Source organism: Petromyzon marinus, chromosome 39, assembly GCF_048934315.1.
Source record: "Petromyzon marinus isolate PM22_M1 ecotype Great Lakes invasive population chromosome 39, UKy_Petmar_22M1.pri1.0, whole genome shotgun sequence".
Taxonomy (NCBI): Eukaryota; Metazoa; Chordata; class Hyperoartia; order Petromyzontiformes; family Petromyzontidae; genus Petromyzon; species Petromyzon marinus.
Window position 1 is genome coordinate 3908296 of NC_133705.1, and position 15725 is coordinate 3924020.

The 15725-nt window shown below is 52.5% G+C and overlaps 1 protein-coding gene across 1 annotated transcript; it reads left to right on the forward strand.

Moving 5' to 3' along the window:
• The first annotated feature begins 1860 nt into the window (after nucleotides 1–1860).
• Nucleotides 1861–14281, forward strand: LOC142930437 (uncharacterized). Its single transcript, XM_076072785.1, has 8 exons — nucleotides 1861–1887; nucleotides 2885–2962; nucleotides 3065–3239; nucleotides 5983–6180; nucleotides 7480–7574; nucleotides 10393–10458; nucleotides 11085–11250; nucleotides 12767–14281. Exons 1-8 carry the CDS (start codon nucleotides 1861–1863, stop codon nucleotides 14194–14196), a joined length of 2235 nt encoding a protein of 744 aa, XP_075928900.1. The 3' UTR covers nucleotides 14197–14281.
• Nucleotides 14282–15725: the final 1444 nt, after the last annotated feature.

Sequence of the window (15725 nt, forward strand, 5' to 3'; positions counted from 1 at the left end):
CTACTGGTCGAGCCAAAGTGATTTCCCCGCTCAAGAAGAGCCAGCTGAGGCGGTGCTCACTGTCCTCAGCCGGTGGCGGGCAGGCAGGTGGGCGGGTTCGAGTCTCCAGAGCACAGCCACTGATGACCTCCCCACGAAGTGGCTCTCGTTTTGTCAACCCCAGAGGGAGGGAGGGAGGATGGGCTGAGACAACCCCCTGACCAGGATTTGAACTCCCAACCTTCCGATTGTGAGCCGCTCTCTCTCCTGCTGAGCCACAGGGCCGGGTAATGATGATGATGATGGTGGGTCGATGGAGGTGATTTGAACATCACTAACCAACGTGGTGAAGTTTGGTCAAACTATCCATGACAGACACGGTGTCGGGCCGGCCTCCATCCAGCAGTAGATTGATCAGTGACTGTTCCCTCTCAATCATCAGTTTGGTTGAGAGGGAACAAAAGATATTAACAATGTAAACAAAAACACTATTAAATAACATTAAAGGGTTCGAGTGATATATGTGTAGTGGGCTCAAACGGAGACTCAGACGTACTCTTGTAGGCACTGTCAGAGCCAGTGGGGGGGGGGGGGGGGGGGGCACGTTCCCCCCCAATGATTCGATCGAAATCCCTAATTTCGATCGGATCATTTGGGTTTATTAGTAATACATCGGCATTTTGCGATCCCCACTGTGTAGTATATTATGTGCTAGGGACTTTATGAGATGATAGGACCATAGTCTGAGTCCATAATTGGCAATAAGTAACGGCAAAGTTATAAGTGACTCACAGAATTGTGCGCAGTCGCGTATACAGTCCACGACTTCCCTGAAGGCATTCACCTTCAGCGAGCGCGATGGCGATCACACAACGCGGTTCGAAATCGACCCTCGATCGATGGCTGCGCCATCGCCGCACACGCGTCCAATAAAAAGCAAGGGACAAGTCCTTACTAACAACTCCTCTATCATTTTTCATTGCTGGAGGGGTTGCCCCCCCTACCTGAAAATCCTGGCTCCGCCATTGAGTTGGAGACAACACGTGATATTAACATTAACACGTAATACAAAGGGGTAACTGGCCCTTCACCAGATAGTAAGCTATGGTGGTGGACCACCAGGCTATCTAGGCTACCACGCGTAACTAGCTACAGCGAACCGGACCCCAACTCGGGTCCGAGTCCCCGTACTGGAGACTCTGTAGAACGTGGAACGTGGACGTGGAGTCTTCAGGATAACAACAGCAGCCGGTGCCGCTCAGGGCTCCTCCGGGTGAGAGCCTGTGTGGCGGGGCTCGCTCCGCCCCTAGCCACGCCCACCTTCTCCAAACCTCAATTAGCATCTTCACTCTTGATTTGAAGCTTTCGTGACTGCAGGAATCCATACTCTTTGGTTCTTTCGGTAAAGTCACGTGTTTGTTTAAGATTTTGGAAATCTTCTTCGTAACCCCTGCTATGTATGGCAAAGTGATGGTTGTGGTTGGATCCTCAGAAGGTTGTCTCCCCATGGCTGGGGAGGCAGCTTTGCAGATTGTACGGTCCGAGTATCCGTTCATCCTGAGGGCTTGGTGTACGAGCTCTAACTCACTAGCTAGGTGGTGCTGGTCGGAGTTCCACTGCTGGATTATATTTTTTTCTGCCTGAGGACGACTGCTTGTGTTGCGATCGAAACGTGATTTATTTTATTTTATACCTACGTGACTTTACCGAAAGAACCAAAGAGTGAGGATCTTCACCTCACCTCAGCCCCCCTTAGGGGCTCCCCCGGTCGATACCTCCGGTTACGTGTCCTCCGGAGTAAAACCAGAGTGCCATGGCCCCCTTTAATCCCCGTTCCGTGCCCGGCACCCTCGCACCCCATCCTCCAGGGGCTGCCACAGCATGCAGCGCGTGGTGCCAGCCGTCGCTGTCAGTCAGCACTCGCCGAGCCCCGCTTATCCAACACATCTGACACTTGGCCCCCGCGTTGTGGAGATGGGATGAATACACGCGGGGCGATTGAAGGGTTTTAAGCACGAGGGATGCACAAACCAGCTCCACCAGCCGAACTGAATCTGAACACGCTGCGGTCGGACAACCCGAATCACATCTACCGGTCCCCTCCAGGGTTTAACCAATTTTGGACGACGTCCCCGCCGGCACCTGTGGACAGTGTGGCCAGGCTCTGTCACCTGCAACCCATTCATAGGCGGAAGTATGGAGACCCCTTAGCCACTCATTAGCCAATTGGCGTGATGTCGAATTTTCTCTGGCAGCGTCGCGCGCTTTTGAAAGCTTTTGAAGGGTAAGGCGCATGGCATCCGAGATTTTTGACTTAGCCTCGTTTGGCACGACCAATAGTTGGACATCAATTGGGGGGTCACGGTCTCTGCCGTACATAAAAAAAAACGGCAATTAGCCGGTGGATGCGTGTGGAGCCATTCTGTAGGCAGCCAGGACCCCGGGAACATGCAAGTTCCAGTCAAGCTGTGACTCGCTGACCGCGTGGCTCAGCATTGAAGTCAGAGTCTCCACCATTCCATCCGCCAGGGGGTGGTATGGAGACATGCACATTTTCTCAGTTCCCAATAAGTCGCACACCTCCCGCAGCAATTTGGAGGAGAAATTATTGCCCTGGTTGGTTAAAAGACGCTCAGGGGCACCCTTGTCCAATACGTATCCATTAAAGAACGCATCGGTGATGGCCGCCGCTGATTGATTGGAGAGTGGCCAGGCCATCAGCCAGCGTGAAAAATATTCGACACCGACTAACAAATATTTATTCCTCCGCGGGGTGGTGGGAAACAAACCAAGGACATCTAGAGCGACCAACTCATTAATGCGGGGGACCTGAATTGATTGCAACGGCAGACAACAGGGCCTGGCTGGGATTTTCTGCCACGCACACTTGCACGCATCCCTTCAGCAAATCAGCGACATCCTCTGCCATGCCCGGCCAGAAGAAGTGAAGCTGGAGCGTGGCAAGAGTTTTGTGCACACCCAAGTGCTACAGCCGCTCGTGTACTGCCCAAACAATCTTACCCCGTAGGGCGGTGGGCACAACAATATTGTAACGGCGCAAGCCTCCATCTCACCACATCAACAGCCCATCCCGCAGGACAACGGAGGCTACACCGCAACGAACCCCACCCCCATCCGTTCCCTTGACGCGGCGGCACAGCTTAACCAGGGAGGCGTGTTCAACCTGGAAGTGCCCCCACTCCGCGAGGGCTATGCCAAGGACGGCGTCACGCGCCACGGGACCATCGGCTCCATCGGAGGTGTCCACCTCAGCCGCCGCCGCCGCAAGGGGTGGGGGGCGAGTTCTCGGTCGGCCGGAAAAAAAACACGCACCTGTCGCTCGATGGCAATCGCGACAGGGCATCCGTGTTCGTATGCTGGGTGCCTTTCCGATAGGAAACCGTAAAGGAGTAGTCCTGGAGGACCTCCAACCAACGCAAAAGTTGGCCTGATGGCTGTTCAATGCGCAACGCACACTATATAGCTGCATGGTCGGAGCGTACCATAAAGCGTCTGCCATACAAGTAGGGGCTATACTGTTGCACGAAAAAAACTATCGCGAGGAGTTCCCGGCGTGTGACTGAGTATCACTGCTCGGCCGGCGACAGCACTATGCTGCCATATGCGACAACGCTCTCCACCATTGACAACTTGAGACAGCACAGCGCCAATTCCGGTGTTACTCGCGTCCGTATCAAGGACGAACGGCGAGTTCAGTTCAATTCCTGGCCATAGCCAACTTCAGTGGTGAGTGAGATATGAACTGTGCCTTTGCCTCACCACCTTATTGTTTCTAGATTTGAAGCTTTCGTGACTGCAAGGATTCGTACTCTTTGGTTATTATGGACAAAAACTCGTACAACAACAAAATCCAGGACCTACTCAATGATGGGAGTTACTCAAAAATTAAAAGTGATCCTACTAACAGCCTAAGGATAAAAACCAACAAGATCATCACTACTCATTGTTTTTTTCGGTAAAGTCACGTATGTAGAAATACAATAAAATTATATTAAAACAAAACAATCACGACGTTTCGATCACAACACAAGCGATCTTCATCAGGTGTCAAGAACAAATCATGGAGGTAAATACAACAAAAAATATGTATTTACCTCCATGATTTGTTCTTGACACCTGATGAAGATCGCTTGTGTTGTGATTGAAACGTCATGATTGTTTTGTTTTAATATAATTTTATTGTATTTCTACATACGTGACTTTACCGAAAAAAACAATGAGTAATTTTATGCAGTCACGAAAGCTTTAATACTTTAAGATCATCACTAGTTCGACTTTCCTAATCGAACGTCCCTCCCTAAAACCCTCCGCTGCAAGACCTCCCAGATTCTATGGTCTTCCCAAGATCCATAAAGAAGGTACCCCACTATGACCCATCGTGTCCACGATCAACTCCCCTACCTACAAGCTAGCCCGTTTTATGTCGGATACTCTGCTTCCCTTCACTGGCAAGACCACCTCAGCAGTACTTAACTCAACCCAATTGGTTTCTATGGTCAAGGACATTGTACTATCTCCTGACAATATCCTCGTCAGCTTTGATGTGGTCTCTCTGTTGACCAAGGTCCCAGTACCTGATACCATAACAATAATTAAAGATTTGGTCCAACATGGACTGAACCCTGAGGTACCTGCGCTGGTTAGGCACTGCCTCACCAACACTTACTTTACCTGGAATGGTACCTTCTACAAACAAAATTCGGGTACCCCTATGGGTTCCCCCTTTTCACCAGTGATAGCCAATGTTTTCATGGATAAATTTGAATCAGACGCCATCCAGACATCCACCCTTCGTCCTTCCCTGTGGAAGAGATATGTGGATGACACTTTCGTCATTTAGTAAAATGGCCTCCCAGCTTTGAACCATTTCCTAGACCACATCAATTTCAGACACGCATCCATCAAATTCACCATGGAAGTGGAGAAAGATGGCAAGCTGCCATTCTTGGATGGTCTGTTTGAGAGGAGGACTGATGGCTCCTTGGGACATTCTGTTTACAGGAAGTCCACCCACACAGATTCCTACTGGAAGCCTGATTCCCACCACCACCCGGCTCAAAAGAATTATCTCATCAAAACATTATACCATAGAGCTCATTGCATTTCTGACCAACACCACCTGACCAGTGAATTAAAACATGTACATCTAGCCCTCAAGATGAACGGTTACTCTGACCGTATCATCCGCCAAGCTGTTTCTCCCACCATACAGAAACAACCACTTGATACTCCGATCAAAATCATCACACTGCCATACATATCAGGCGTTACCAATAAGATTTCCAAAATTCTAAACAAACACAAGATCCAGGTTCGGTTCAATACAGTACACAAAATCCGTGATCTGATCCCATCCGTAAAGGATGTCATTCCTGACTTACAGTGCCCCGGTGTTTACAAATTGAGTTATATCTGCGGTGACTGCTATATTGGGGAGACGAAACGACATATTTCTGACCGAATTCGCGAACACAAATCAGATTTGAAACACGGCAGAACGAATTCTTCGGCCGTAGCTGACCATTGTTTCAACACAGCGGGTTCTCATGACATTATTTTCTCCGATACCAAAGTACTATGCAAACCTCCCGGTTATTACCAAAGATTTGTCCATGAAGCCATCCAGATATACAAACATAGACACAACTTCAACCGAGAGGATGGTTTTAAATTAAGCAACCACTGGAAAGATGTAATAAACCAAGTCAAAACTTTAGCTGCCTCATAAGTGCACAGCCTTTTTTCCATTGCCCTCGTGCAGTGAACCACCGCATCCCCCGAACCCTGCAGCATAACAAAAGACGGATTTACTTAGCCCCCGCACCTCATCATCATCCCCATCCTGGCTCTTCCCCCCCCTTAACCTGTATATAAGCTCTAGTGTCTCAGAGCTCCTCACTTGATCCACCTTATTGTTGTTGTTACTTCTACTGCTATTGCTGATGCTGTCGATGATGTTGGTGTTCTCCTTCGTGAGCGCAGGTTATGCTGCCTTTTTGTGGCCCATGAGCCCCCACTGGCCACGGCCCCTCACCCCCGGGGAGTACCCACGCTTCCTGCGGGTCCTCCGGCCGCGGAGTCAGGCACGGTTCCTGTGCCAACAGCACGCAGACTGGGGGTGTACGGACCCCCGCGTGCGCATGCATGACCAGAGGGAGAACAGGGGGATCATCCCGAGAGGTGAGGCACAGTCCACTCACCTTCTCACATACTCATCTACTCTCCCACTCACCTACCTATTCACAAACATGTTCACCAACCTATTCACATACCTATCTATTTACATATGCTGCCTACCTATTCACATGCTCAAATACTCATCCACACACCCACCATTCATCCATTCTTCTGCAAGCCCACATACCAACCAACTTATCTACAGACCCATCCACTCACCTACTCACCTACCCACCCATTCACCCATACACCCAGTCACCCATCCAGTCACGCAAACTCATCCTTAAATAAGTACCTCACGTAGCGTATAATTCATGATTAGGGAAATAAAGGTGGTTGGACACGAGTGACGCTGGCTACAACACTCCGTCGTGCACCGTGTTGGCCTTAATAGGCTCTCACTAACAAAGACAAAGATCCCCTGTATAGCCTTAACAGACTTTTGGGCAATGTTCTGGTCGTGAGCACCTATGAATGCCAGCACAGCACACGAGGGGGTGCGTGGCCAGCACCACGCCCAGTGGAAATGTTTATACACTGTGTAGTGTTGTAAGGACGAGCAGACTTCTTAGGAGGCACACTCTGTTTATGGTAATATTTCCTCATACAATGCTTATACGGTCCCCTCACCCGATACCCTAGGGAGGTACAGCCTCCAGACTTGGCGGGACTCACACGTCTACCGCTATCCTAGCCTAGAGTCCTCCGGCTAGGACCTAGGGGAGGCTATCTGACCCACCGCTGACCCGGTGGGTCCTGACCACTGGGTATGCCGAGCCTTAGCCCTTAGAAGGGCTGGAAGGCTGGTCCAGGGTCCTAGCTAGGCTTCAGCCCAGTCTTCTGTCTTCGTGTAGGGAGAGAACTCCCCGAGCTCTGTTGGGTCACCCTTCTTACACTCCTTCGTGGCCAGGTAGAACCAATCATACATTCCCACGTGGAACCGTCTGATTGGTTCGTACCAAACCCTGGCTACGATCCGTTTCACCTCGACTGACCCCAACCGTTGTACCCAGAGGTAAATCCCTGGTGGCAATGCAAGTTTCGCAACAGTGCGTAGTTAACACCTCTACATCTGCATCAGGAACTCATTTGAAGCAGAGTCGACCTAGGGGAGGTCCAGGACCAGTTCAGATAATTGCCACTGTTGTTGGCTGTGAACGGGAGTCGAACTCGGGTTGCTGAGTTCGTAGCACAGCACATTAACTGCTACACTACCGCTCCCCCCAACTGCTACGCTGCCGCTAACAGCACCTGCCCAACAGTCACTGAGCACTAACAGGGGATTGTGTATGTGTCGCACAGGTCCTATTTGTACAGACCTCCCAGGGTCTCTCGTGTTCCCCAAATTCTGCCAGTTTGCCGCCTTCTGGTGCCAACGAGAAAAATACAACAGCAAGGTAAGGCAACCAGAGATAGAGGCAGGGTAAGGATTAGTGTTAGCTTCAACATGATGATGTGTAGCCAGGTGAGAACTCAAGTGATAGTATAGTCTCATTTGCAAGCCTGACCTGGGTCACCACAATGAAAAAAGCAATAACAGACAAACAAGTACAGCAATGAAGCATATATTAATTAGAGCAAAAATAACCACATGACAGAATAAGTGAACAAACATAATGTACATTTTAAGAAATGTATGTATATATGTTGAACTTCGTTCACACGGTACGTAGCCAACCGTGCTAATCGAAGGTGCGGAATGTCCGGTTACAATAGTTTTCTTGGGCAAATTAAAAAAAAACATTCTGAGTAAAATTAAAGTTAAGTTACAGAAACATCAATATGGATGCAGGGTCATTTTTGCTGTAGCATGTGAAAGACAAAGTGAGGGTTCAAGTTGTTCAGCTTGGAGTGTGTGTTGTCAAAGTGAATTCCTCTTTCTTGTCATCACTCACCCTTCCCCAACACAAACACACATGCATACTCATACATGTACATACTTCACACGAACGAACAAACATGGATATACACACACGTGCACATGCACCAACTAACACACTCACTGGCATTCTTACTCACACACAGAGAGTGAAGTGTCCCTCAAAGTCTGGAAGAGAAAGGATAGTTTTTAGAGGAGAAAGACGGGAGGAAAGGGGAGGAATTGTATCCGCCATCAGAGACATCTCCAAGTCAACTATGTCCTCAATCTCCGTCCCCACCAACCCCACATCCTCCACCACATCCACCAACCTCGCCACCTATATCATCCCTACCACCTCCATCATCCCTACCACCTCCACCATGCCCACCTATCCCACCAACCCCACAACCTCCACCATGCCTACCAACCCAACCATCCCCACCAACCCTACCACCTCCACCATCCCTACCAACCCTACCTCCAACATCCCCACCACCTCCAACATGCCCACCAACCTCACCATATCCACCACATTCACCATTCCCACCACCTCTACAATTCCCACCATTCCCACCACCTCTACCATGCTCACCAACCCCACCATCCCCACGAACTCTACCACATCCACCATGCCCACCAACCACACCATCCCCACCAACCCCACCACCTCCACCATACCCACCAATCCCACCATCTCCACCAAGCCCACAATCCCCACCAACCGCACCACCTCAACCAACTCTACCACCTTCACCATGCCCACCAACCCCACCATCCCCATAAACCCTACCACGTCCACCATGCCCACCAACCACACCATCCCCACCAACCCCACCACCTCCACCATACCCACCAAGCCCACAATCCCCACCAACCGCACCACCTCAACCAACTCTACCACCTCCACCATCACCACCAACCCCACCATCCCCACCAACCCTACCACGTCCACCATGCCCACCAACCACATCATCCCCACCAACCCCACCACCTCCACCATCCCCACCAACCCTACCATCTCCACCAAGCCCACCATCTCCACTACCACCATACCCACCAACCCCATTAACACCGACCTCACCATCCCCACCAATCCCACCACCTCCACCATCCCTACCTTCACCATCCCCACCACCTCCACCATGCCCACCAACCCCACGATCTCTGCTAGCCCAACCACCTTCACTATCCCTACCAACCCCACCACCTCCACCATCCCTACCAACCCCACCTCCACCATCACCACCTCCACCATCCCTACCAACCCCACCATCTCCACCAACCCCACCATCCCTACCAACCCCACCACCTCCATCATCACCACCTCCACTATCCCTCCCAACCCCACTATCTCCACCAACCCCACTAACCCCACCAACCCCACCAACCCCACCAACCCCACCATCCCTACCACTTCCACCATGCCCACCAACACCACCACCTCCACCATGCCCATCAACCCCACCATCTCCACCAACCCCACCATCCCCACAATGCCCACCAACCCCACTATCTCCACCATCCCCACCACCCTCACTAAGCCCACAAACCCCATCATCTCCACCAACCCAACCATCCCCACCAACCCAACCACCTCCACCAAACCCGCCACCTACACCATGCCCACCAACCCCAACATCCCCACCACGTCCACCAACCCCAACATTCCCACCAACCCCACCACCTCAGCCATGCCCACCAACCCCACCAACCACACCAATCCCACCATCTCCATTACCACCATACCCACCAACCCCATCTACACCAACCCCACCATCCCCACCATTCCCACCACCTCCACCATCCCTACCTTCACCATCCCCACCACCTCCACCATGCCCACCAACCCCACGATCTCCACTAACCCCAGCACCTTCACTATCCCTGACGACCCCACCATCTCCACTATCCCTCCCAACCACACCATCTCCGACAACCCCACTAACCCCACCACCTCCACCATCCCCACCATCCCCACCACCTCCACCATGCCCAGCAACCCCACCATCTCCACCAACCCCACTAACCCGACCAACCCCACCACCTCCACCATCCCTATCAACCCTTCCTTCTCTATCCCTACCACCTCCACCATGCCCAACAACCCCATAATCTCCACCAACCCCACCATCTCCACCACCTCCACCATCCCCACCCCCTCCACCATGCCCACTAACCCCAACATCTCCACCAACTCCACGATCCGCACCAACCCCACCACCTCCACCATCCCTACCAACCCTACCTCCACCACCCCCACCACCTCCATCAACCCCACCACCACCACCTCGTCGGGCCCAGATGACGTGGACGTGGCCATAATGGATTTTCTGGGCTTTTTATCGGCGCTGCAGTTTCCCGACCCAGTGGCCAAACTGCCAATGTCGGTGCAGATGGCGCGCCCAGAGGACATCTCCGCGGTAAGTGCCTTCACGAATGGATCAAGGAGTTATTGTGGGAAACTGTGGTGAGCTTAGCTGGTATCGTGACCAATGCGACTGTTAGATGTCCTTAACTAAACAAGCCATTGGGCTTTTTGCAATGCGTGCCCAATAAGGGCACCTTTACAAAACGCACCAAAAACAAGGAGGTAAATTCATATATGGGTTCTTGTGATGTCATCTCACGGTGTTGCACGTCATGACATCGTCTCCTGGAGCAGCAAGGTGTTTCCATTAGCACTGGGTTTATACGCTGAGTTTTGGGACACCTTTTGATCAGTATGATCAGTTTCTCTGACCAAGTTCCTCAAGGCAACGCATCTTTACATTAAAATGTCCTTTACATTGGATCATCTCTATGAGAGTTATGGTGACCTCATTGCAGACAGATGGATTTTTTGAGCCAATGCATTGACGCTTTCAGCCTCTGTGGGGAAACTTTAAAACACAAGAGGACGGCCACCTCAATGCAAGTACTGACCTGGGAAAACCGAGACAGGGCCCAACCCCAATATTGTCCTGTGAGAAGAGGCCTTTGCTCACGATGACCCCTGACCGCCCTCTCTATCTTTCTTTCCTTGACTCTCCCTGTCATCTCCCCGTAGCCCCGCTCGGTGTTGGGTGAGGTGTTTGCCGACTCGTTGAGCCGCTTGATGGAGCAGGGTGGGGACTTCCTCGTGCGGCAGCTGAATGGCGCCGGCCTCACCGACCCCGCCGAAAGGAGACGTGTGCAGCTGCTGGCCGAGAACAAGACAGCCGCCATCCTGCAAGGTCCGAGCCTGCCACAGGGTCACAGGATAGCAGCTTAGGGTTAAAGTTAAGGGTTAATATTTAAAATATATTTTGTTCAACCAGGTTATGAACTTAGGAGATAGAGATAGAGTGCTTGGTTTGCAAGAGTTATCTGGTTTAGTGTAAGTGTTAGGGTTATGGGTTGGTGGCTTTTTATGAGCATGTGAGGTTTAGGAGTTAGGGGTCAGGGGTTTTGGCAGTGTTTCTCATACCATTTAGGGGAGTGGGGGTCGGGTTGGGGCAGGAACAGGCTGCAAGCTGGAGACTATGCAGGATAAATTACTAATAAAGGCCTCGGTAGCCTCCGGTACGCTGGTCGTTTTTGACTGCACAACAGCAGTTTGATGTTTACACCACAGTCATTGGGCAGGTCGTGTGTGTAAAATGTGCGTTCTCTCATCTCTTCCTAGACATCTGCAAGAGTGGTAATAATGGTAATTATTTATTTTGCAATAGTTCCGTACATGCTAGAGCATCTCGGATCACTTGGATTCACATCCCATCTCAACATTGGAAAGGGCAGTTGTCCCTGTGGTCACAAGGTGACTCAGCACCTGGTCTGAAAACAGGAATGACTCCCACATAGCCATCCGTTGCCCATAGAGGGATCTCTAGAGCTCAGCAGTGGCCAGCAGTGGTGTGATCGAGACACTGAAACTGCAAGGCTGCACCTTTACCTGCACTTGTTTTCTTTGTTGTGTGGTGCAGAACGACTCGAAGCCGGAACTCTTAGTAAGGGCTTGCGCCGGTTTATTAACACAAGTGATAAGGGTTTACACCAGAAATAGGTGTCCCTACACTCGGTCCTTTCCTGGGTCCTCAGGCTCTATCTGTTCCTAGCCTCGGCTATATCTTGGGCTCTCTCATTCGAGTCAGGACGGGGGTTTAGCCAACACCGCCCGACCGAGGAGAGCAGCACCCCACGTAACCTTAGCCGACTCTTACAGACTTCTGAGAGCCCTACCCCTGGCTATCTCTTCGGCTCTCTTACTTGTAGAACCCGGATGGGGGATCAGCCAACACCGTCCGGTCACGAGCAGGAGAGACCTCATTTCAGACGCTCTCCATCCCGGGCTCCCACAACGACCCTCCTTTCGTCACGGGGTCCCCCTTAAGTATATCCCGTGACATGACGTCATCGCGCCTCACAGCGCTCATCACATCACGTCGTCATACTACTCCTCTACACCTTGATGGGCACCCTTTATATTGTTCAGATGTATGAAGTGGTATAGATTCGAGTGCACAGGTGGTTCAATTGCACCAGGGTCATGAACCCACAGGATCCAGGCCCCAGTCTATGAATAGAGGGGAAGGGCCCAAGCCAGCGATGTTGGGCCACTGCTCATGAGGCCGTATTACTGGTGAAGGTGGTGAGAGTTGTGATTTGTTCTTTGTGGTGTTGTGTGTGTTTAGTCGCAGCAGAAACGGTGATGGAAAAAATTCAGAACACCGTCCATCACGCCAACATGACGGCCCTGCTCACCCCACCAAGAGCCTCCACCCCCTTCCCTACCACCACCCGCCACCGTACCACCAACCGTGCCGGTAGTACCACTTCCGCCCATACCACCACCCACACCACTAGTACCACTCCCGCACCGACCGCTACCCACACCCCTAGAACCAATCTCGCCCGTACCACCACCCGCATCCCAAGTACTACTCCCGCCCCAACCACCACTTCCGCCTCTACCACCACCTACGCCCTTAGTACCGCTCCCACACCTACCACCACCCACGCCCCTAGCACTACTCCCACACCTACCACCGCCCCTACCACCACCCACACCCCTAGTACCACTCCCACACCTGCCACCGCCCCATACCACCACCTACGCCCCTAGTACCACTCCCACACCTGCCACCACCCACGCCCTTAGTACTACTCATACACCTACCACCACCTCTGCCCCTACCACCACCCATGCCCCTAGGACCACTTCCACATCTACCACCACCCACGCCCCAAGTACCGCTCCTGTCACTACCACCACTCGCGCCGGTACCACCACCCATGCCCCTAGCACCACTTCCGCACCTACCACCACCCATGCCTCGAGCACCACTCCCGCACCTACCACCACCCATGCCCCTAGCACCACTCCCGCACCTACCACCACCCACGCCCCTAGTACCACTCCCACACCTACCACCACCCACACCCCTAGTACCATTCCTCTCCCTGCCATCACCCTCGCCCATAGCACCACTCCCACACCTACCACCACCCATGCCTCTAGCACCACTCCCACACCTGCCACCACCCACGCCCCTAGCACCACTCCCGCACTTACCACAACTCACACCCCTAGTACCACTCGCACACCTACCACCACCCATGCCTCTAGCACCACTCACACACCTACCACCACCCACACCCCTAGCACCACTCCCGCCCGTACCACCACCCACGCCCCTAGCATCGTTCCTCACCCTACCACCACCCTCGCCCCTAGCACCACTCCGGCACCTACCACCACCCATGCCTCTAGCACCACTCCCGCACCTACCACTACTCACGCCCCTAGTACCACTCATACACCTAAAACCACCCACACCCCTAGTACCGTTCCTCTCCCTACTACCACCCATGCTCCTAGCACCACTCCCGCCCGTACCATCACCCTCACACCTAGTACTACTCCTGTCCCTACCACCACTCCTGCCCCTGGCACCACTACCGCCCATACCACCACTCGTACCCCTAGTACCACTCCCACATCTACCACCACCCTCGCACCTAGCACCACTCCCGCCCGTACCACCACCCACACCCTTAGTACCACTCCCGCACCTACCACCACTCGTACCCCTAGTACCACTCCCACACCTACCACCCATGCCCCTAGTACCACTCATACACCTACCACCACCCACGCCCCTAGTACCACTCCTGTCCCTACCACCACCCATGCAAACTAGTACCACTCCCACACCTACCACAGCCCACGCCCCTAGAACCGCTCCCCTCCCTACCACCACTCTCGCCCATAGCACCACGCTTGCCCATACCACCACTCGTTCCCCTAGTACCACTCCCCCCCTACCACCACCCGCGTCTATAGTACCACTACCATACCTACCACCACTCCCGCCCATACCACCACCCACAACAACAAAATAAGTGCCATTCGCCACTAAATGGCGGTGACGTCACCACAGCGCCTGTTCCAGGCCAGGTACACTTTGAGGACACGTGAAGTGTCGAAGGCTCCCTGGCAGGTCACGGAACAGACCCAGCAGGTGCCATGCGTTGGCTGACTGAGATGACTTGGAGATTCACCAGCTCTGCCCCTTACTGTACCAACTTGCTGTATTTTAGTCGCCCGGCGCTCCACTCGCTGTTGTGAGCGTCGTGCCTCTGCCCTCCGTTGTTGTTGGAGGGCAACTGCCTCCGACTGCCCAGCAGCGTCCTGCACGAGCCTCCTCCACAGAGGCCACCACCCGCACCACTGGCACCACCCTTGCCCCTAGCACCACCCTCAGCACTAGCGCCACCCGTGCCCCCACCACCACCTCTGAAACCTGATCACCACTCCTGCGCATACCACCCCCACCCATTGCCCCGCAGCGTCCTTCATGAGCCTCCTAGCATCACCCCCACTGCTATCACCACCAGTGCCCCTACCACCACCCCTGCCCCTACCAACACCCCTCCCCCTATCACCACCCCTGCTCCAGGCACCACCCCTACCATCACCTCCGCCCCTTCGTTGGAAAAAAATACTGCGATGGACGAGAGGCAACCCCTCACAAAACACAGAGGTACGTCTACCGGTTTCTAGAGACCTCGTCACAGACATCCCTGTCTGTCATTTTCAACAGACACCATGAGAGGGCAGTCTGTCCGTGTCTTGAGCTCGTGCACAAGGGGCCGTCCATAAATGACGTCACGCGATTTTGGACGATTTTTTACCCCCCCCCCCCTCGTCACACGGAGTCACAAAAAGTCAGACCCCGCTCAAATATGACGTCACAAAGCTCTGCCCCCCCAAAAAAAAACATGCTTCAAATCGTTTTAAACTCTTGTCATTGTAGTGCGTATTTAATGTGCCGCTGCACTCATGTTGCAGAAGAAAACATTTATTTAAAAAGTAGAACGTATTCTTGGTTCTTTCGGTAAAGTCACATAGAAGGGAAATAATAAAATAATAAAAATTCAACAATAAAATTATCATTATTTCCTTTCTACATGACTTTACCGAAATAACCAAGAATATGAATCCCTGCAGTCACGAAAGCTTTAAATCGAAATTTAAGTACAACGTGTTGTCTATATTTATTTAAAGTTGCGCATTTTGATGTGACGTCACATTTCTCACCCCCCAACGCCCTCGTCACACATCGTCACAAATGTCTGACCCCCCCTCTCCCCCTAGGTGCGTGACGTAATTTATGGACGGCCCCCAACTGACAAAAAAAACCAGGACAGGTGGTGGTTCTATCTGCGA